At 39.1% G+C, this 23,237-nt stretch overlaps 1 protein-coding gene across 3 annotated transcripts in view; it reads right to left on the bottom strand.

The window, feature by feature from the left end:
- The window catches only part of CSTPP1 (centriolar satellite-associated tubulin polyglutamylase complex regulator 1), a 212,818-nt gene that overhangs the window by 116,268 nt on the left and 73,313 nt on the right, over positions 1–23,237 (bottom strand). For all 3 annotated transcript variants that reach the window (XM_060400082.1, XM_060400081.1, XM_027979708.2), the window contains one exon: positions 5,334–5,464. In XM_060400082.1, the coding sequence (XP_060256065.1) occupies positions 5,334–5,464 (131 nt within the window). The remainder of the gene's footprint in view (positions 1–5,333; positions 5,465–23,237) is intronic.

Raw genomic sequence — 23,237 nt, 5'->3', positions numbered from 1 at the left:
TGGAACAATTTCAGCTTCTGGCATTCATTTTCGCCTCTTCTCTCCCTTACCCTACCCTCACAATACATCTGCAAGTCCTGTCAAACCAACTCCTTAAATAACGTCTCATCTCCACAGCCACTTCCTGTTTGATTACAGCCATCTCCTACCTGGTCTCTGGCTTCAGCCTCACTATCTACCTTCCATTCTGTTTTCCATGCTTGTGCCAGTGTCAGAAGTGAAAATATCACACGAATCGATACAGTCCTACCATGTTTAGGGGAAAGCATGCATTTCAGAGGACACAGAGCCCTTTGATACTGGGGGTAGCACAGGTTCAGTCTAACAGAGTTGTTAAGAATGAGGCCTTGGTGAATGACATTATGCCGGTGGCAGGAACATGGATGGACCTAGAGATGGTCATAGTGAGGGAAGTCAGCCAGAAAAGGGAAAAGCAAATACCATATGATATCGCTTATATGTGGAATCTCAAATCTGACACAAACGAACTTATTTATGAAACAGACTCACAGACACGGAAAACAAACTTCTGGTTACCAAAGGGGAAAGGGAGTGGGAGATAAATTAGAAGTTTGGAACTAGTAGGTATAAACCACTATACATAAAACCGATAAACAAGATCCTATTGTATAGAACAGGGAACCATATTCAATATCTTGTAACAAAGATAAAAGAAACATAATGGAAAACAGTATGTATATATGTATAACTGAATCACTTTGCTGTACATCAGAAATTAAGGCAATACTGTAAATCAACTACAATTCAAAAAAAAACAAAAAAATGTGGCCTTTGTGAAGACTTAAGTGTGAATATGAGCTGAGCTACTTACAAACCGTATAGCCTGTGCAAGTCACTTACCTTCTCTCAGTTTCTTCAGGAGAAATGGGATAGTAATCACACCAACTCAAGTTGGTTGTGTGAATGAAATAATGAATACGTGAACAGAATTTCTGTTCAGTGGCTGGCACAATAAGCATTCAGCATCATTTTCTGTTGCCACATAGTACTTCTCACCATTTCCCAAAGGAACCATGGTGTTTCGTGTTATATTTGCAAAACTGCAAGACTTTTCTGTTTAGAATGTACTCCTTTGCTCAACAGCCTTCTACTATTCCAAGATCCAGCCTCATTCTCCTTACTTCTTTTCAGCTTCTCCAGCTTCTGCAGGAAGCGCCTGCAGCTTCTCTAGCCTCTGCAGGAAGGACTATTTTCCCCTGTGCAGCCGCTGACTCTTACAGACTTCACTGAGCACTTACGCTGCATGGGGACTACTTCTAACCTACTCCGTGTCTTCCCCCGGAACGCGAGCTCCTTGAGGGCAAGCATTGCCATTTACTTATCTGTATTTCCAGCATCTTACACGCCCTCCAGTAGAGAACACGTTTACATTAAAAACACAATACTGTCTGTAGTCAGTTTTCTCTGGCTTCTTCGGCATTCCTCGATCACACACTTTTAGGTGTGTGACCTAGACCAGTTATTTAAATTTCAAAAATCTCAGCTTCGTTTTCTGTGCAGAGGAGATAATGAAAGTATCTACCCAATACACAGGATTAAAAAATGAGATAAATCTACTTAATAAATATTAACCGTTATTATTATCAATATTTTTATTTCTGATACTGTATTTTATATGTCTAGAAATTCCGTTTAGATCTTCCTAATATCTTTCATTTATCTCCTAATCATACTCATGTTTTCCTTTACATACTTGAGTACATCTGTATGACTTAACTGTTTAAAGGTCCTAGGTAGCCAGTCCCCCATGTCTGTCATTTCTGAGCCTGTGTTTCTACTGATTTATTTTTTCTCCCGGTTATGCGTCATATTTTCCTGCTTCCTGTACTTTTTAGTTGGATGCCAGACTTTGTGAATTTTATGTTGCAGAGTGCTGGATTTTGTTGAATTCCTTTAAGGAGTATTGAATTTTGTTTTGGTGTGCAGTTACTTGCAGATCAGCCTGATGCTTACTTAAGTGGCTGAGGACTCAGTCCAATGCCCTGTGTGGGTTGAGGTTTCTCCACTCCAACTGGTAGAACTCTGAACTAGCCTTGTGAACACGCCAGGAATCGCCTTGCCTACTGTTTTCCGGTCGGTCTTTTTCCAACCCACACATGTGCACAGTTTGTAGCCAAAGACTCGAATACCTCCTTGCAGTTCTCTGGAGCTAAGTGAGCAACGTACGCCTCTCCAGTGCTTGGCCCTGCGAATACAGGCCACCGCAGCCTCCCTAAACCCCAGCCCTCGTCTCAACTCAGTAAGACCCTCCTGATCTCCCAGTGCTGGCACTTGGCAACTGTCTCTCAGAGACCACAGTTCCACACTAACTGTTGGTCCAGTGTCTGAAACAGTTGTTACAGACATTTTGTCTGATTTTCTAGATGTTTATAGCAGGAGGACACTTCCTTTAACATCATTATTTTATTAAATAAAACATATATATTCCTTGGTAAAAGCACAGAGCTCAAAACGAAATTCTCATAAACTGTGAAAATCAACTGTGGACAAAAGCTCTTTGAGCCAATATCCCTAAATAGAAGTAAAGGTTTACTTCAGGGGAATTTCAGTCTTTGCCAGACGTGGAAAATTTAGATTAATCTTTCTGTATTGAAAGAAATACCGAAGTGAGAAGTCGAATGTTAAAGGCTCATTACATTTGAGTAGATCTTTTTGCTTCCAAGAGTCTAAAGTTGTCTAGATAGCACTACAGTTTTCATGAGGTTATTTGACATCCAGACAGAGGGAAATGAGCACCATTCAGTACTCAGTCATGCAGGAAGGACACTGCATCTCCAGACTTGCTAAAACCTGGGATGAAACTTTTCTTGCCAGAAGGGGTCAGGTCCTTACTTTTCTACAGGTGGCTTCACTTTTAGATATGTGAGGCTGGAACTCTGCGCTTCTCTTGCTACCTCCCAGAAGAGTTAGTTTCCTCTCAATGATGCTAAAATATGTACTTGATGTTCTAAGGAAGTTATCTGCAGGAGAACAATATAATAGCAGCTCCATTGAGTAGGCATCTGGCACTTGGCATTCTAATTGAAAAAATGGGGCTTAACAAATACTTCCCTTTGGAACCATGCCTCTGAGTGTTTTTGCTCATTCTGGATTAAAAACTGGGGACTGACACATTTTGGGACAGAATGATGTTCTACGGTTTCCTGGAAGAAACTGAGAATATATTAAAACTATTTAACCAAAGACCTGACATAAATGCTGTCTTTGGTGTTTAAGAAATCAGAGACTGATTAAGAAGCATGACAATAAATATCCAGCATAAAATCTAGGTCCTTTTGGTAGCACAGGAGAATTAAGGAGAATCTGGGGTCGCTTCTTTTCAGCAGCTGAATGAATCATTCCTTGATGCTGCTGCTGCTGCTAGGTTGCTTCAGTCGTGTCCGACTCTGTGCGACCCCATAGACGGCAGCCCACCAGGCTCCTCTGTCCCTGAGATTCTCTAGGGAAGAATACTGGAGTGGGTTGCCATTTCCTTCTCCAAATTTCTTGGTGGCTCAGGGGTAAATGAATCTGCCTGCAATGCTGGAGATTTGGGTTTGATCCCTGGGTCAAGAAGATCCCCTAGAGGGGGAACTGGCAACCCATTCCAGTGTTCTTGCCTGGAGAATCCCATGGACAGAGGAGCCTGGTAAGCTACAGTCTCTGGGGTCCCAAAGAGCTGGACACGACTGAAGCAACTGAGCATGCACACACATAAAAAAGATAAAGAAAAGAACACCTGTTTATAGTCCACTGCTCCATGGATCCATAAATCATGAGAAGAATTAAGGATATCTGAGGATTGTTTTCCATAGTTATCTTCATGTGCTATTTCACAAACCAACTCTAGCTATATGCACCATTCTTCAATATAGTGAGTATTCAATATGTATTTTCTGACTAGTTAAGGGACAGAGAAAGGATTAGGAAAGATAGGTTCTGGAAAGATAGGAAAGATGAAATAGTACAAAATTCACTGATACACTCATAGCTCCCAGCTTATGTGGAGATCAATGAGATAGTGTTTCTGAGCTAGTTCACTTAAAATTTCATTCACATTGATTTCTGCCTACTGGTCATTTGTAAAGAAGATGATGCTATTCTCAGTACACTGGCATGAGAGTGAAATTGGGATGGATGATCTCTAGAGTTACATGTCAGTAGTAGAAATAGAGGTCCCTGGTGGCTTAGACGGTAAAGCGTCTGTCTATCAATGTGGGAGGCCTGGGTTCGATCCCTGGGTCGGGAAGATTCTCTGGAGAAGGAAATGGCAACCCATTCCAATACTCTTACTTAGAAAATCCCATGGATGGAGAAGCCTGGTGCAGGCTACCGTCCATGGGGTTGCAAAGAGTACCAGTAGAAATAGAGTACCAGTAAATCTGAGTTCTATTTCTATCTTTGCTACTGTGAAATCCTTTTGCAAGTTACACAATTTCACACTTTATAAAATGGGCACAATAATATCTACCTTATCTATTTCTTAGGATAGTGACATGATCTAATAAGAAAACAGGCAGAAAGAGTTTTAGCAAAAAAGTTTCAGTGTCTACATATAAATTAGCAATAACATCAACTAGATCAGGGTAGGAAATCTTGCAAATTCAATAAAAGCAGGGAGCATACCTATTTACTTACTATAACTCCAGAGCCAGGCACATGGCAAGTTTACCAGAAATACTTGTTGAATGAATGAGGAAATCGTTTTGGCCTTCCTCTAGAAACTGTCTTAAAGGCATTCAATACTTATTTGGAAAAGCACATAATATGAAAATAGGAATAAAAACAGATCCTTGAAAACAGATGTTAAAGGTTTTGATATAGTCTAGATCTGAAAAGTGTAATTAAATCTATTTTAGTAGTCTAAATGTAAGAATCTAATCTAGTGTCATTTTTAAAAAATAAGCTCTCACTAAGGGTCTTTCACATTTCACCTCACCAAAGGTCTCAATCAATATAAGACATTTTCAATCAGCATTTTTCTTAATATTTTCCTTGGGTTATAATCAAAAGATGCAGAACCAACAACATGCAAATTGATCTTAAGTTTCATTTGTTGTAAAATAGGAATTACAGTATCTACCAGAGAGAGATGCTGTGAAGATTAAATGAATTACTGTACATAAAGCTACACTTGGATCTTAACAAGTATCGTCAGTGATGGTGATAGTATTGCTGACGGCAGTGTCTCTGATACAGACAGACAGCTCCTTAAAAGGAATGTGTTCCGAGAGCCTTGAAGAGCATGCACTGGAACAGTATTTATGCTGAGCAAAGAGAAAGAAGTTTAGAGGGCATAAAGGAAGGCTAGAAAATAATTCAGGAAGACTTACCACCATTTTTGCCTACTGTTCGGAAGCATCTCCAGAAGGCCCGTAGGAATGATGCCCTGTTGTGAGGGGTGGCTTGGATGAAGCTGAATTCCCGGAAAAGAATATGAGTTCCCTGACATACACTGTTAAAACTGCAAAGAGAAAAAGCAAGAAATCATCACTGGACGGATAGTTACAGAAGACTGGAATTAGAATAAAAAGTCAAGAAGATATAGAACGACTGCCTGGAGAAAAATCTTTTCTCCAACAAAACTCTGGACTACAGCTTAGACCAAGTCGCTCTATGAGGAATTCTCTCCACATAACTATATCTCTTTGGAAACTTTTGGTGTCCGATTCCTCTGAACGCTACCTCGTGTGTGTGTGTGTGTGTGTGTGTGTGTGTGTGTGTGTGTGTGTTTGTGTTTGCGTACACACACTAAGGAAGCTTTAATCAGTTGTTGGAACATCTCATATAGAGGGAAATCTTTGTCTTTAGCTGGATGATGCTGGCACTCATATCCTTTTGGAGAATACGTCTCCCTCTACCCCATTTGAAATTAGGTTTCCTGGCCTGGCGTGCTGCGATTCATGGGGTCGCAGAGTCGGACACGACTGAGCGACTGAACTGAACTGAACTGAACTGAAGACATTCTTTTTATCTCCTCTCTGGCCTCTATCTGGAGAAAGAAATGGCAATCCACTCCACTATTCTTGCCTGGGAAATCCCATGGACAGAGGAGCCTGGCGGGTTACAGCCTATGGGGTTGCAAAAGAGTGGGACATGACTGAGCGGCTAAATAACTGACCTATATTAGGTGCTTTAAGAACAACACGGCTTATGGAAACACAACTGGATTGTCTGTTGCAATTTGGGGGTGGTGTTGTATACCTCTCTGACAATAACCTTAGAGGAAAGTCCACATGCCAAAGATATAAAAAGTTCCAGACAGACACTAAAGGCAAATAAGGAAAACAAGGGTAGAAAGTGGCCCCTGAATGGGAGTATGAAGCAAAGCCCCAGGGCCCAAGTGAGTCATTGTTTAAGCTGGGCTGGGGAAGGGGAAAAAATACACTCCATTGCCTTTGGGTTCTTCTGCCAAAGAAATAAAGGCTGTAGAGCCTGGCGTAATCTAAAAATGGAAAATCCACCAAAGAATAGGCAATTATCCAGTAATCATCACTACCAAAGACAGACTTCTGGTTCCAGAAAACTCCTAAAGTCCCTGACAAATAAATCATGAGTGGAAAATATGTTAATCTTTGTAGAGAAGCAGACATTAGCTGAAGATGGCAAGCAGTAGAGGGATAGTGGGATTCCAAATGCCACTTTTCATTTGTTTATTTAAAGGGGGAAAATATTCCGAGTCTCCGTACTGAACAGGAAAAAAACATCAGGAGCCATCTAATCCATTTTCCTTTTCCCTGACCAAGTTTAGAGGGAAGTGTCTAATCTGTCTTTAACATGGAGCATATTATCACTTGGGATAAAATTAGCCTCTTTCTGTTAATATTAACAACACTGTATGAAGAAGAAAATTACATGCCCTTCTTTCCCTATGGAAAACGAGCCTAGAACTCTTACTTCTAAGATACCGTGAGGAAGTATGAGGACAACATCTGGCAAAGAATTAGAAGAGAGATTTTTAAAAAGCAACGAAAGTGTTAACCTAATTACTCGGTTTGCAGCGCTGTTGTCTTGAGCAAAGGAAAATGAAAAATAAAGCAAATGAGCTGTTACAGGTAAATGGAGTGGGCCACATTTCCAGCAAATGGAGTCTAGCAAATGATAACATTTTAGCCTAAATTTATGAAGCTACCCAGCAAAGAATTAGTCCCAAAGTGTACTGCACACCCCTCAAGGGAGACAAGCTGGTGTCTAGGTCATGGTCTAGGCTAAAATGGAACTAATACTAGTGAAATTCTATTCTTCATGTAGCTTTAAAAAAACTTCATGTAGCTTTTTTAAAACTAGGGAGTAATTTACGCATTGAAGAATCTAGCTGAGCCTCATTTACAGATGAATACAAATATACACAAGAACTTATAAAATAGGAATTTTATACAACAGGGCAAGTCAGATAATATTGAATATAAAAAGATTTAGAATCGTGTTTACACTACCATCTTTAGATAATTCATACCAATAAAACTCACATTTAATTAAAAGTAAAAATAAGCAGGAATTAGCGAGGCAGCTAATTATGGAGATCATAATCACTACCTAAGGAGTTAACAGACAACCTTAACACAGCCAGTGAAGTTCTTTTAGATAAGATGGCTGTAAAGAAAAAGCAGAAAACACAATTACTCCAAACTTCACTGTTTTTCTTCAACCTGAAATATCTTTTTCCTACCACCCCCACCTCTTAAATTCTATCCAATCTTTTAGGACCATCTCAAATACCATGTGCATGAAGTCTTTTCCTGATTCCACCACCACAGCCAATTCCCATCATACATCACTTGCAACTCTCTTGATGACACTCACAATTTGCTGCCTTGTTTTAAGGTGACTGGGTTTATATCCTCTATTACATTCTATACGGTAATCAATTAGTTTGTACTCATCTTTGTCTCCACTGCATTACCTAACATGTAGTAGATATGGCTTAAGAAAGATTAAAAAAAAAATAGATGAATGATACCAGGAAGAAAGCATCAGGATTTATGTTTGTAGCCAGCCACACTAGTGATACTGAAAGTCAACATTCTAGATCTTTTTATTTATTTATTTATTTTCTACGATCTTTTCAAAAGCCCAGGACTTTGGTCTGATATTAGTGTTGTAATTCTGCAATACTAGCATTTTTTTTCTGATTGCTATTTGCCTGGCATATTTTTTTCCATGCTCTCTGGCATATTTTTTCCATGCTCTCAATTTCAATCTTTTTGCTAATTTTAAAAAGGTAAATACTCAGATTTTGTTTTTTTACCCATTTTACATTCTATGTATTTTGGTGAGTTTTTAAAATAAATATTTGATTAATCTCTGCCATCTTATTTTGTCTTTTCTCTGAACTGTTATTCTTTCCCCACCTCTTTTCCTACTTTTTGGTGTGCTAGTAAAGTTTTTAAAAAACATCACCCATCCCATTAGTTTGGAAGCTATGACAGAATCTGTAATCTTTTAGTATTTCTCTTAAATTTAATATACATATTTAGCTGAACATTTTTTAAATACAGAATTAATCATCTTTATCAAAACTAGGGCCAAAAAGTACACTTATTAGCACTCTTCTAATCTTTGGGTATTATTTTCTAGAATTTGAATTCTACCTTTCTTAAATTGAAAAACTTTTTTATTATGGTAAGATAAAAATATTAATATTTATCATTTTAACCACTGATAATACTTCTCATTTTGAACACTGTAAAGTGTACAATTCAGTAGCATTAAGCATATTCACAATCCTGTGTAACCATCGTCACTCTCTATACCCCAAATTTTTTCATCATCCCTAATTAAAACTTTATATCCATTTAAAAAACTGACTTCCTGCTTCTATTCTTCTCCTAGATTCTGGCAGCCTCTATTCAACGTTCTGTCTCTATGAACTGGCCTATTTTAGGCGCCTCATCTAAATGAAATCATACTTGTCCTTCTGTTTCTGGATCTTTCACTAAGTGTGTTTCCAAGGCCCATCCATGTTGTGGGAGACATCAAACTTCATTCCATTTTAAGGCTGAATAGTATTCTACCACAGGTATATACCACATTTTGTCTGTCCACTCATTTGTCAATGGACACTTGGGTTGTTTCTACCTTTTGACTGCTGTGGAAAATGTGGCTATGAACTTGGGTGTATAAGTATCTGTTAATGTCCCTGCTTTCCATTCTTTTGCATCTATGCCAAGAAGTCTGCCTCAAAGAGTAGTTCTATGTTTAATGTTTTGAGAAAACACCAAACTGTTTTCCACAACGCTAGCACCATTTTACACCCTCACCAGCAGTGCACAAGTGTTTCAGTTTCTCCATATTTTTATCAACATCAGTGATCCTACCACCTCTTTTTTTAATCACCCTCTTAGCAGGTGTAAAGTGGTATCTCGCTCTGGTATTGATTTGCACTTCCCTAATGCCTAATGATGCTGAACGTCTTTTCATGTGCTTATTAGCCATCTGTATATCTTCTTTGGAGAAATGATTATTTAAGCTCTTTGTCCTTTTTTTTTTTTTGAATTGTCTTGTTTATTTTTTACTGTTGTTGAGTTGTAAGAGATCTTTACATAATCTGGATACGAATCCCTTATTAGATATGTGAGCTGCAAATATGTTCCCTCTTTCTGTAGGCTGTCTTCTTACTTTCTTGATAGTATCTTTGATGTATAAAAGCTTTTAATTTTGATGAAGTCTGATTTATCTATTTTTTCTTTTGTTCTCTGTGTTTTTGGTGTCATAGCCTTGAAACCATTGCCAAATTCAACGTCAGGATGATATTGGATTGTTTTCTTCTAAGAGTTTCATGGTTTTAGCTCTTAAGTTTAGGTCCTTGGTGAATTTTGAGTTAATTAATCCAAAACATATTTTCTACCTGCATAAAAATGCACATTCTCATTAATTTGTCACTGTATTTAACGAAACTGAAATGTTCTTTAATAGTCATAAATCTTGAGAACAATTAGTGGTTACTAGAGGGGAGAGGCAGAGAAGGCAATGGCACCCCACTCCAGTACTCTTGACTGGAAAATCCCATAGATAGAGGAGCCTGGTAGGCTGCAGTCCATGGGGTCGCGAAGAGTCAGACACGACTGAGCGACTTCACTTTCACTTTTAACGTTCATACATTGGAGAAGGAAATGGCAACCCACTCCAGTGTTCTTGCCTGGAGAATCCCAGGGACGGGGGAGCCTGGTGGGCTGCCGTCTATAGGGTCACACAGAGTCGGACAAGACTGAAGCGACTTAGCAGCAGCAGCAGCAGCACAGGGGAGAGAGGTAGAGGGAGGGGTAAAATAAATGGATAGGATTCAGATGTATAACTACAAGGTATAAAGTAAATAAATTACAAGGATGCAATGTACGGCACAGGGAATATAGTCAATATTTTATAATAACTTTGTATGAAGTATACTCTATAAAAATATTGAATTATTATGCTGTACATATGAAACTAATATAATATTGTAGGTCACCTATACTTTAAGAAAAATTAATAAATAAAATTGGATCACAAATTTTGAAAAAAAAAAAAAAAAGGTCCTCAAGCTTACCTGTAAAATCAAACACAAAAGTTCCTAAAAATAATCTTAAAAGGGCATGCAAAAGTATACCAGATGCCTGCCTCAAATGGAGTTCTCCAAAACCATTATTTAAACTTCATTGAGTAAATTCTTTCATTTTCTTTAAGTTTTTAGTTTTATTCCCTTGAGATTTCATGTTTTTCTACTGTGAAATAATTTCAAATTTACAGGAAAGTGACAAGAATAGCACAAGGGATTCCTGAATACCCCTCACCTCGATGACCTGAATGTGAATATTTTACCACATTCGCTCTCCCTACACCGTTCTTCCTTTCTCAGCCTCTACCACACCCATACATGCATGTGTACATATATATATATATATATATTTCAGAACTAGTCAACAGCAACTTGTGGACATGATGTGCCTTTACCCCTAAACACTTTATGTATTTCCTAAAAAATAGGCAGTTTTCTTATGCAACAATAATACAATGAGCAATACAATACCATTGATATAACACCTTATTTTATATAATAAAACTGATATAATACTTTTATCTGCTCTACAGACCTTATTAAGATTTCACCAACTGTTTCAATAACGTCTCCTTTACAGGAAAAGAGAATTCAAGACAAAACATTGCATTCAGTTGTCATGACTTTTTAGTCTCCTTTAATTGGAAACAGTTCCTGGATCTTTGTATTTCCTGACACTGACATTTTAAGAGCACAGGTTTTCCTCCAGTTGGGGTTCGTCTGCTGTTTCCTCACTACTAGGTCCAGGTTATACTCTTTTGGGAGGATTATCACAGAAGTGATGCTGGGTTTCCCTAGTGCATCATATCAAGAGGCACTTGCTGGGGGTTAATCTAATCACTGGTGATATTAACTTGGATTATTTAGGTAAAGCAGTGTCTGCCAGGTTCACCCACTGTAGAGTGGTGAACTCATCCTTTGTAACGAGTAAGTCTTGTGGGAAATATACTGTGACTCTTCAAACCTTCATTTACTACTTTCAGCATCTAACGACAATTCTTGCCAGAAGCAATAAAAATTATGATGGTTTTGCCGAATGGTGATTTTCTGCCTAATTACATCATTTCATCTACATTTACAAGTCTGTTTTCTATACTAAAGAATAGGTAGATGTATATATTTTTATTTCCTATTCTTTCTTATGCTAAAGTTAGCATAATATAGGTGTTCTTTTGACCAAATCTGATGATTTCTTTTTAAGATGTCATGAATAAAAAGTTCAGGAACTCTCTGGATCTTTGTGAATAATTTTTAATCCTAAAAGGTATAAAGCAAATTTATTAAAATGAAATTGTCTGAGGACAAATGTCTCAAATTGATTTTAAAAAGAAAATAAATTAATTAAATTTCAGTTGTACCATTTTATTTGGTTACTATTTAATTAATTCTAGAGTAACATATCAAAAAATACAGCAGAAGCTGTTTAAAATTAATGACCTTTATAACCAGACATTTGTAAGTATGTTGAATAGTTTTGATACAATTTCATTTCCTCATTTAATAACAAAAAGTTGTTTATACAGAAAAAAGTCAACAGACTTCTATTAAGTGGTATCTGTTTTCTCCAGAAAAACTAAAGAAGTTCTAAGGATTCATTTATGATATCAATTTCACATAAATATCTTAATTTTGAATATTAAAAAGCAAAAGGTTAGAACTGATTTAAGTTACTTTGGTTAAGTAGTCAGTAACTCAAGGACTACCAAAGAAAGAATTAAATATAAATGTAATCATAGTAGATTTATATACTATTTATATACATAGTAGATTTATATACTATTTATATAGCCATTCACATTCTATATAAAGAAACAATAAAGAGCAAAAGGACCAAATTAAAATATTCCACCTCATGTTCAATGTGCCAAGAGGCAAAAGTTCAAAGCTTCTACAATACTTCACACCTTCCAGATACTCTTTGCTCTTACTCAAAATGAAAATGGCCAATGAGTCTTGACCTACACAGTTAAACTGGATTGCAACAGTTCCGTCTTCTTAGGCCAGTCACGGATCTCCTTTTTTTTCTCTCTAAAATCAGGCTAGCTCATTAGAGTATATGATCTTCTGTTAGAATTGGAACTGCCGTTTGCCGTTTTGAGATGAGTTTTGTTTGCAAGAAATCCTAAACAGATCTATCAAAGAAGCAATCTATGAGAACAGATCACACCCAATTATGCAGCACAAACTGGCCACACCAAGGTGATAAATATATAGGGTGTAGATCAACCTCTGAAAAATAAATAAGATCAGAGATCCAAAATACTTTAGAAAGAATCATGATTTAAAGTAACCCTTTACTGTTTCTGGAAGCAGAAGGAAAAAATATATTCCCTATAGAGGGAATAGAGAAGAAACCTTTTGTGGCCTATTTCCCACTATCAAATTGGCAAGACTAACAGACTGGAGTTTTGTTCTGCAAAAAGTCGCCAAACCCTAAAGATATATTCCCGTGGTGTGATTTGGTCCCCTGAACTAACTATGCCTGTGTTTGTTCTTTCCCGCCTTATGAAATTCAGATCAAGCCTAAAGCCCTTAAATGTTTTCTTTCCATTGCTTTTCTGCTATAGAATTTTGCAATGCCAACTTATGAGAGAGGTCAGTGAAGCATGTCAGCTTGGTCTACGTTGCAGTTTCGACAACACACTTGAGCAGAAGTTGTCTCACACCAATTTCTTTCACATAATGCTACAAAGAAACTTCTGCCCAAAAGTTGACTGCAGAATTTCTAAAAACTTCTAACTCTCTCCTGGGCTGTTATAATCTATTGTTCAATATACAATATACTCACAACAGGAAAAAAATTAATGAACAATATCATTCTGTGTCCATAGGGAAATCTGACCAAGTGTGTCTTTACTGCACAGTACATGTGGAATAGGTTCTGCCCAGTTCACGCATCAGGTGAACTGGCTGCAGGGCCTCTTCTCTGTTGGGCAGGAAGATGTAAGTGTCAGCAGCATAGAAAATGGAAATCCACCATGCTGCAGGTGGGTGTCCACCATGCTCCTCATCTTCTCCTTTGCAGCTAAATTAGGAGTAGAGTATCTGAGATCACTGGCTTCTAAACAAACAAACGAAAAAATCTCCAATTGAGGAAGAAATTCAACAGGGATTAATCGATCTTCAGTCCCTGGTGAACCAACCTGTGAGACCTGAGCTGCCCTTGTGTTGGATGAGAGCAGTAATCTCTGCAAGAGCGGAACCACTGAATCAGAAGCTTATCAGTTCACTCTGAAGACTTAGCATTGGCATTTCATACCGGGATTCTTTTTTTTTTTCCCTGCCTGACTGAGTAATCCTCAGCAGCGGAGTTAGTTTTCAGACCATGATATCAGTGAGATCACATCGAACTGCATTATGAAGAGAAAAACTCATGAGACGGCCTCGTAGGCCCCGAGAGCTGTGCAAAGTTCTGCAATGGGAGGCATAAGCAGTGCCGAGTTTTCTTTCCTCAGTTACTTCGCCAAGTGCTCTTCTGTCACCAAACTGCAGAAAGAATCTACTTCAAGCCGTGGATTGTGCCACTCTGGGCATCTGATGCCAAGGGGAAAGGAGAGTGTTTCTACACAGGGTGATGCCTGAGCAAATTCTCATGCTGCTTCTCTGAAAGTAAACCACTCTCCACTGGATCTTTGTTTCTAATTCAGTAAGGACCCCCTGCCAGAGTTAAAAAAGAAAATGTTCCAAACTCCCTTTTCAAGTATTCCAACTTCAAAACTTATTGCTGAAGGCCTGGTATGCTACAGTAAACTCCCAATTGCATATAAACTCCTTACTCACTTGCATTAATGGAGAAGTAGGATGATTCATTAACATCTGTTACTGTCTGTAGTTGTTAAGTGTTAAGGAACATTACTTTTAAATGGTTGTTTACTTCATACCAGTAGAAACAGGCAAATACATGTAACTCAGGAGGGAAATCAATGCACAGAGCACCAGGAGACAATTACTAAATACATACTCTTTATAGCATGTTAGAAATTTAAATTATAAAAAGACAATGTAGCAATTTAGAAAATGATTTTCACACATGATAAAAAACAGGAAATAAAATTGTGAGTACTTTATATTTTAGGTACATTATAGTAGGTCTACAATAAGGAAAATGATTTAAAAAATTAAAAGGCAACTGTATTTACTCATTGTATTAGGGTTGTTGACTTCTGATTGCTTTCTTTCTGTCTTCCATATATTCTGCAAGTAATGTAGTAAAGACATTTTTTTAACAAGAGTTACCATAGATCTTTAGTTTTCTTTATTTCTACTTGGTCTCTAAATAGAGTTCTTGATAACAGAACGTCCAGGAGCTTGTCTAACTTCACGTGAAATTCAGAGTAATTTTGTTTTTATGATTTCTCTCGGAAATGTCTCCTACCCGTAGAGGAACATTTTCTGGACAGAGAATGCTCCTCTTTAGAAGCTGCAATATTTCTGTCAGCCTTATCTCGTGCTCCATGTCATATCTCACACATTTTCCTATGTGGTCTCTAAACCTGTTGTCTGTTGTTCTCTCTCTTTGGCTCTATCTTTAAACCTCTGTATCTCTTTTGTCAACAGGCTCATCCCATCTGTACTACTTTTTTCGCTCAGTCATGTCCGACTCTTTGTGACCCGATGGACTACAGCCCACCAGGCTCCTCCATCCAAGGAATTCTCCAGGCAAGAAGCCCGGAGCGGGTTGCCATTCCCTTCTCCAGGGGATCTTCCTGCATTGCAGGCAGATTCTTTACCAGCTAAGTCGCCACGGGAAGCCCTCTTTTCTGCTGCTGAAGTTAAATTTAGTGCCTCAGGGAAGGCTCTCCTTAGTCACCCTCAACACATCCTACTGTTCCTCTCTCACAGTGTGCTTACTCTCTACCTCCGGACCTCAAAACAGCTTTCATCTGTTTTACTGCCAGATAGCAAATCATATTCGCATCTAATTTCTTGTCAGTTTTCTTCTTTAGCTTTTCCAACTCAATACTAATTTCCTTCCAGGTTTTCTCTACCCACTGCAAGTCTGAGCTTTGTATCAGTACAACAGTAGACGACATTTTTAGGAATATTCTACTTTCTGCCTACAACTATAAGGTTTTCTTCTTTATCATCTTTCTATTCTCATTAGGATCTGAAGACCCAACCCTATTTTTATGGGTCCCTTAAATGTTAAAAATACTTCCCTCCACCCCATTCAAGAGCTGGAGGCATTACATTTATCAGCTCTCTCGGTTCAAAGCCAGCAAGTAATTCTCAAACCATCATCCTTTGTTCTTGTTCAAGATGATATGAATTAAGCTGAAAAAAAAAAAAAAAAGCTTCATAGAAATGCTTTAGTCATAGGACAAAGTCTTTCTTGGATTTGATCATAATTCAAAATGAAAATAAAGTTGAAGGGGAGTTGTGATGCAGGGTTTGTTCTGTTAGAATCACATACATCAGACTTGCAGCTGCTGATCCTGTTTTCTCCAGGGTTATCATCTCGTCTCATCACGTCTTGCGTTACATTACTACCACTATTTCCAGTTATCTTCTTTGTGTTATTTTTTGTTTTATCTCCAAAGTTGGTCTTACTTTTTAGAAAATAAATGCAGTTTCTTTTGGTATGTATACTTATCTTTAAAAGTTGCTAGTTGACTCATTTATACTTTAAAAATACTCATTTTCCTGACTTTAGGTAAACGTTATTTTGTGTTTTTTACTTTTCCAAATGCAAGTCCATTCTTTTTAATTTTTTTGCATTACCTGGTAACTCCTAAAATGAGAGAGCTCTAGGCACACGTGATTAAAGCAGGCTTGGTGATTCGGTGGTCTATGATGGAAAGAAGTCGGTTTCTTCCTGATACCTTTATAAATATCCTTTCAAATGTTCTTATAAACTTATCAGATTCCAATATCACTTTGATTTACTTTATTTCCAACAGAGAATTTTATTTCTAAAGATACATGAGGAAAGAGCTCTAGATAGTAGGCAGGGTCTTACACAGAGCTTTGTAAACACATGAAAATCTAATGCGTCATTTAGTTAAAAACCTCAGAGAAAAGGGTATCACAAAGTCTCTGATGATCCTGGGATAGTTACTTCAGGAAATCTTAAAGGAAGAACATTAACATTTAACTGGTAAAGAATCCGCCTGCAATGTGGGAGACCTGGGTTCAATCCCTGGGTGGGGAAGATCCCTGGGAGCAGGGAAAGGCTACCCGCTCCAGTATTCTGGCCTGGAGAATTCCATGGACTGTATAGTCCAAGGGGTCGCAAAGAGTGGGACACGACCAAGTGACTTTCACTTTCACTTTCCCATTCCCCAGACACCTGCTTGTCAGGTTCCGTCTTGAATTCATTCACATTAAACTTTCTCTGTGATATATACCTTCTTAGTATTGATTTATTTTAGAACACTGCCATTCTCTAATTCTTTACTTGGTATCATTTAACCAATTACCAATCTTCTAAAACACAAAGGACATTTTCAATGTTTTTTTGTGATTGAAAATCACAAAGCAGTTATAGATGACAGAATTTAATGGAAATGTATACTGAAACTCACTTTTCCTGCCAAACCTTTAAAGATTCATTTAAGTAAGAAATTCTTTTTCTTTTTTTGAAAAAGAGGAACACAAACAATACCTTGAACATAAACTCGTACCTTAGGAAGTACATTATTGGCAGAATTACTATATATTCCAGCAATTTCACTTCCAGCTTTATTGTCAAAAAAAAAAAAAAAAAGAAAGAAAGTAGTACTCAGATATTTGTACACCCGTGTTCATGGAAGTATTATTCACAATAGCCAAAAAGTGGAAGTAACCCAAAGGCCCATCGACAGGTGCATGGATAAACAAAATGTGATAGCGGCATACAATCAAACATTATTTAGCCTCAAAAAGGAAGGAGATTCTGATACAAGCTACAACTCGGATGAACCTTGAGGACAGTAAGCTAAATAAAGTAAGCCAGTCACAAAAAGACAACTACGGTGTGACTCTACGTATGTGCAGCATCTTTTGTTGTTTAGTTGCTAAGCCGGCCTGATTCTTCTGTGACCCCAGGCACTGCAGCTCTCCGGGCTCCTCTGTTCATGAGATTTTCCAGGTAAGGATACTGGAGTGGGTTGCCATTTCCTTCCCCAGGAATGCAGTATCTAGAGCAGTCATATTCGTAGAGCTAGAAAGCAGAATGGCGGTTATCGGGGAATAGGGGACGAGGAAATGGGAAATTAGTGTTCAATGGCTAGAGTTTCGGTTTGGGAAGGTGAAAACGTTCTGGAGATGGATAGCAGTGATGGCTGCAAAATAATGTGAATGTACTTAATGTCACAGAAATGTAGAGTTAGAATTGTTACAATGGGAAATGTTAGTCATATATATTTTACCACAATAAATATAAAGAAATGAAGATACTGGTTAAGATAATAATAATGTAACACAAAAGCCCAGTGTGTGTATTTATAGAATTGCTTGATGGAAAGAGAAATTCAGTTATAACTAAATTTTTCAGAACCACATTTTTAGAGCGGTTCTGAAGTAAGAATGACTGCAGCTTTGTCACTGAAAGTGTGGACCAAGGATGGCGGCACCAGTGTTACACAGAAGCCTCTAAGAAGCCAGAATCTCAGGCCCCATCCCAGACCTACTGAATCCCATTCATTATTTTAACAAGATGCCCAAGTGATTCATATACAAATTAAAGTTTGAGAAGCACTAGTCTGGGGCCGGAGAAGGCGATGGCACCCCACTCCAGTCCTCTTGCCTGGAAAATCCCATGGGCAGAGGAGCCTGGTAGGTTGCAGTCCACGGGGTCACGAAGAGTTGGACACGACTGAGCGACTTCACTTTCACTTTTCACTTTCATGCATTGGAGAAGGAAATGGCAACCCACTCCAGTGTTCTTGCCTGGAGAATCCTGGGGACGGGGGAGCCTGGTGGGCTGCCGTCTCTGGGGTACACAGAGTCGGACACGACTGAAATGACTTAGCAGCAGTAGCAGTCTGGGGCACACCTTATCACACCTTATCACTTTTTAGTTGTGTGACTCGGCCCAGGTACTTAACCACTCTGTGCCTCAATTATTTTTTTACCTGTAAAATGGTGACAGTAGGAATGCTTACTATATAAGGCTGCCAAAGATCAAACGTGACCGTAATGCCTGTTGTATAGTGCTTGCCACATTCAGGGAATACCAGCTATAATTATTACTTTGCTGTGCTGTGCTCAGTTGCTCAGTTGTGTCTGACTCTTTGAGACCCGTGGACTGCAGCCCCCCAGGTACCTCTGTCTATGGGGATTCTCCAGGCAAGAATACTGGAGTGGTTGCCATGCCCCCCTCCAGGGGATCTTCCCAACTCAGGGATGGAACCCAGGTCTCCCGCATTTCAGGTGGATTCTTTATCGTCTGAGTCACCACGGAAGCTCACTACTGTTACTTTGCTTTACAGAAAATCTGTGAAAGTAGATTTCAGGGTCTTTTCTAAAAATAGTAAATTTAGGAGGTCATTATTTTCCAGAGGATATGAATGGTGCCTGGCTTTTAAGAGGTAATAGTGAAAAAAAGATATATGGGAGATAATTGTTTTGGCAAAGCACAAAGGGATGGAAGTGACTTTCTTCAGAAGACCTAATATAGTTGAGGGAAGGTGTCAAATTCATTCACAGTGGGGGAAATTTTTCTTGTTACAGTGTGTGAGGACCAGACAGATAATATTTATAAAATATAAATGGAATGGAAGTAGCTTTTAATGACAGTATTTGAAAAATATTTTAGGGGCTCAATGGTATGCTTTTCACGTGTTGGAAATCCCCCTGAGGGATATACTCTTCCTGCTGACATATCACAAATATACTTGACTTTTGTGATAAAGGACCAGTATCTGGCCAAGGAGCAAGCTGGAAGAGGGAGGAATATTCACGAGGTGGGGAGACAAAAAGGACAGTCACGCAGGCCCCATGAACTGCTAGCACCTGGGCCACAATTCCCAGAAGACGTCGCTGAGTTCCTAACCTACTTTCTCTGGCTGGAGATCTTTCCTTGTCCCAGAAAAGACTTTTGGAGACAGAGAGGATTAAAAAAAATAATAGTTAAGAAGTGAGGTTGCTGGGCTTGCACTTTCCTAGCCGGAATCCCTTTATCTTTCCTGAGAACCCCCCAGATCTGTTTTATTCTAGGTCAGTAATTTAACACTCTCAGCTCTCAATTCAAAGCCAGTAATGACCTTGCTGTGCTGAATTATTAGTCTAGGATATAGAAAGAGAGAGAGAGGGAAGGAGAGGGGGAAAAAAGAAACCCTAAAAACAACAGAAGCCTTTTGATCAGAGCACCAAACTGCAGTTCGCTGTAACTCAAGCTGCCCATTCTTATATGGCAGGAATTAAGGACTCCCCCTGCCAGGCCAGACCCTATTAAAAGACAATAGCTGTTTGAAAAGGGTAAGCAAGTTGATATGGATATAATAGGCCACATATGGGGGCCCTTTTCTACTCTGAAATAAAGCTCCTTCTTAAGAGTTGTGAGCTGGGAAATCCAGCATTCAGTAAGGCAGGAGGAGGAGATGGAACAGAAGAGAGTGGGTAGCCATGCAGAAATGCCTGAAGGTGCTTCAGGGAAAGCGGGGAGGGCTTTGGGGAGCCTGCAGAGACGCGCATCAATCACTGCGTAGAGGCTTTCAGAATGGCCAGGTGCTCTGAGATCCCCCAGAGGTTTTTAGCACCAGTGATGACAAGGATTTGGCCGGAACTAATATAGTGGTTAGTTTCTCTAATGGGTTAACAACGACAACAAAAAAACAAGCAGCAAACTTGTAAGCTCTCGCCAGGAATGATGCAGCCGGCAGAAAGTAACCTTTTCTGTCTTGTTTTATACAACCTCTCATGTCAACATCCTAAACTCCTGATGAGTACCATCGAGTGCCACTAAATGTTCTTGTTCTCTCTAGGATGATATATTACAAAAAAAAAAAAAAGGAAAAAGCCTTGCAAAACAAAGACAGTAAACTCCAAAAGAAATTGCCTCTTGCCTACAAACTACACACTTCCTCTGTGCAGAGGTAACCACAGGACATGGGACTTCTCACTCTATTAGCTAATCCATCTTGGCGCTTGTCTAGCGCCAAAACACTCTGCCCATTAATGGATGATGCTTTTCGAGGATCTTAAATCCACAACAGTATTTTCCAACCACTGTTTCAGCTATCTCTAAGATCTTGTTAGTATGTTACAAAACAAGGAAGGATTTAAGAGTGATTCAAGTTATTTAAACACATTAATCTAGTTGTTTATGACTTAATTCTGAATTCCCAAATTCCTAAGCAGAAATATCAGAAAGGTATTTTCCTTTCCTCCACCACCCTTTGCTAATTGCCAAATGAACAGCTCTCCAATTCCCATCCACTGCAATTAATGGGCTAGCCTGATGGAATTTACAAGCAAAGAAAAAACACAAGGGCTCTCTAACACTTGCTTGTTTCACTGAGTGGTCAACAGGGCACAAAACTGATCTTTTGCAAATTAAAGGGTTTCGCTGATTAAAGAGAAGATCTGGATTCCTAAGAAAAAAAATTCTGCCTCACCACTAGGCTTAAGACTCCAAAACAAACAGATGATTTTTACAAAAAGTTATTAGAGATAATTGTTTCCATAAAATATTGCAATTCTGAACTACTCTCCATTACGTAGACGCATTTCAGATGGGGTCATCATGTAGGAAGGGAGGGACAAGCAATGGAGAGCTATGAAAAGAGTAATGGGGAACATCAAACACCACGCTCATTTCCTAACTCATGCCTAAGCATATGGTGACCATATTTTCAGAAGTTCAAATTGGGACACAGAGTCTAAAAAAGTGTTTTATTTGGTGTGTGGGCCACTTCCAGGTGTGAGAAACGGTCTAAAGATTTTACATATAGATATAGGTGGAATGGCTATGTTTACATGCCACGCTAATTGATAAAAATTAAATGTCACACCATTTGATAAATTTTTTTTTTTTAAGATTTGTTTGTTTTTGGTTGCACTGGGTCTTCGCTGCTCTGTGAGCAGGCTTTTTCTAGTTGCGGCAAGGGAGGGGGGCTACTCTTGGTTGCGGTGCACGGCTCGCTCATTGCAACGGCTTCTCTTGTTGCAGAGGACAGGCTCCAGGCATTTGCGCTTCAGTAGCTGTGCTGCATGGGCTTAGCTGCTTCGTGGCATGTGGGGTCTTCCCGGACCAGGAATCATACCCGTGTCCCCTGCATCGGCGTGTGAGTCATCAACCACTAGACTACCAGGGAAACCCAAATCGTGATTTACTTATTTATTTGGCTGCATCAGCTCTTAGTTGCAGCATGCAGGATCTGTAGCTGTGGCATGCTAACTCTTACTTGCAACGTATGAGTCCCTGACCAAGGACTGAACCTGGACCCTCTGCATTGGGAGGGAGTGTGTGGAGTCTCAGCCACTGGGACACCAGGGAAGTACTGATAAATATTAAAAGACATACAGCCTAAATAATCTGAAAAATAGTATTTTGTACAGAGCAGCATGGATAGTATAATACCACTGATACAAAACTACATGTCTGTGGGGGTATATGCCAGTAGACAAGATGTTTGAAAGAACAGAGAAAATGAAGGCAAGAAAAAAGTTGAAGAAAATTTCCCAGAACTGAAAGACATGAGGTCCCAGATTGAAAGGATCCTGAAAAGCCCAGCATGATGAATGACTACAGATGCATGCCAAGGTCCATCACTGTGGAAATGCAGACTCTGCCTTTTGCTGGGGCGTGGCAAGATCGCTCTGCAGCAGAATGGATGACTGGAGACACTGGTGCAGCTGTCTCTGGAAAACAGAACCTGCCAGCTTCCCTCTGGCCACAACATTCTTCCCAACTGCTCTCTGAAACCCCTAAAGTCTAATTCCATTTCAGCGTCGACCTGAAAGTCTAGGATCTTTTCGTATAAATCAAAGCCAGGTCCAGATGGAGTCCCTTCAGTGCAATGTCTTGGGTGTGGCTCCTGGAGTCCGGCTCCTCATGTAAGCACCTATACACCGAGGAGATGAGTTATTAATATGTGCTCCCCTACATCCAGGGTGCACAGCGATGGTACAGGTGCAGGATAACTACAAAACACTTCTATTCAAAAACAGGGAGGAGGAGAGGATACAACCACTGGTCCGTTGCAGCTCTGAAATCCATCCAGGCACAGGTCTCATTTCCTTGATTTGGGCCCAATCCTTCTTCCCGGTAATGATTTTCTGTGGCCTTTGACTCTGTACTCTGAGCTTTTGGTTCCATCTTCTGAATCATAGGTTCATCTCCATGAAACATTGCTTCAGTTTGTAGCCGAGTAGCTTTCTTGGCTTGCTTCCTGTCCATTGAAGTCCAGGGGTCCAAAGATAACTTTGTTATTTTGTATTATCTCTATCTTCTTGCGTCCAAACTGGTGGCACTTCTGCCAATACAATTCTCTTAAAAACATGGGTTTTTCTATTACCTTAATTGGAGTTTACTTCATCAGACAAAAGCTATACACTCAAATCTCCCTGAAGCAGGTCCTATTTGGGTTTTCTTATGAGGTCTTCTGAAACAGTCTAAGAGGCTCCACCTTGAAATCTGAAGGTTTAACGAATGGTACCTCTTTATAAGACCACATCTTTCTGACAGCACTCTGGATTTGATCTTTTCCCTGAGGCACTTTCTTACTTTGAGTACTTTTTGCTGGTTGGAAACACTATCCATGCTCTCTGTATTTCCTCT

This window comes from Ovis aries, chromosome 15 (assembly GCF_016772045.2).
Source record: "Ovis aries strain OAR_USU_Benz2616 breed Rambouillet chromosome 15, ARS-UI_Ramb_v3.0, whole genome shotgun sequence".
Classification (NCBI taxonomy): domain Eukaryota; kingdom Metazoa; phylum Chordata; class Mammalia; order Artiodactyla; family Bovidae; genus Ovis; species Ovis aries.
The sequence above is the reverse complement of the archived record's forward strand: the minus strand, read 5'-3'. Positions and strand labels throughout refer to the sequence as shown.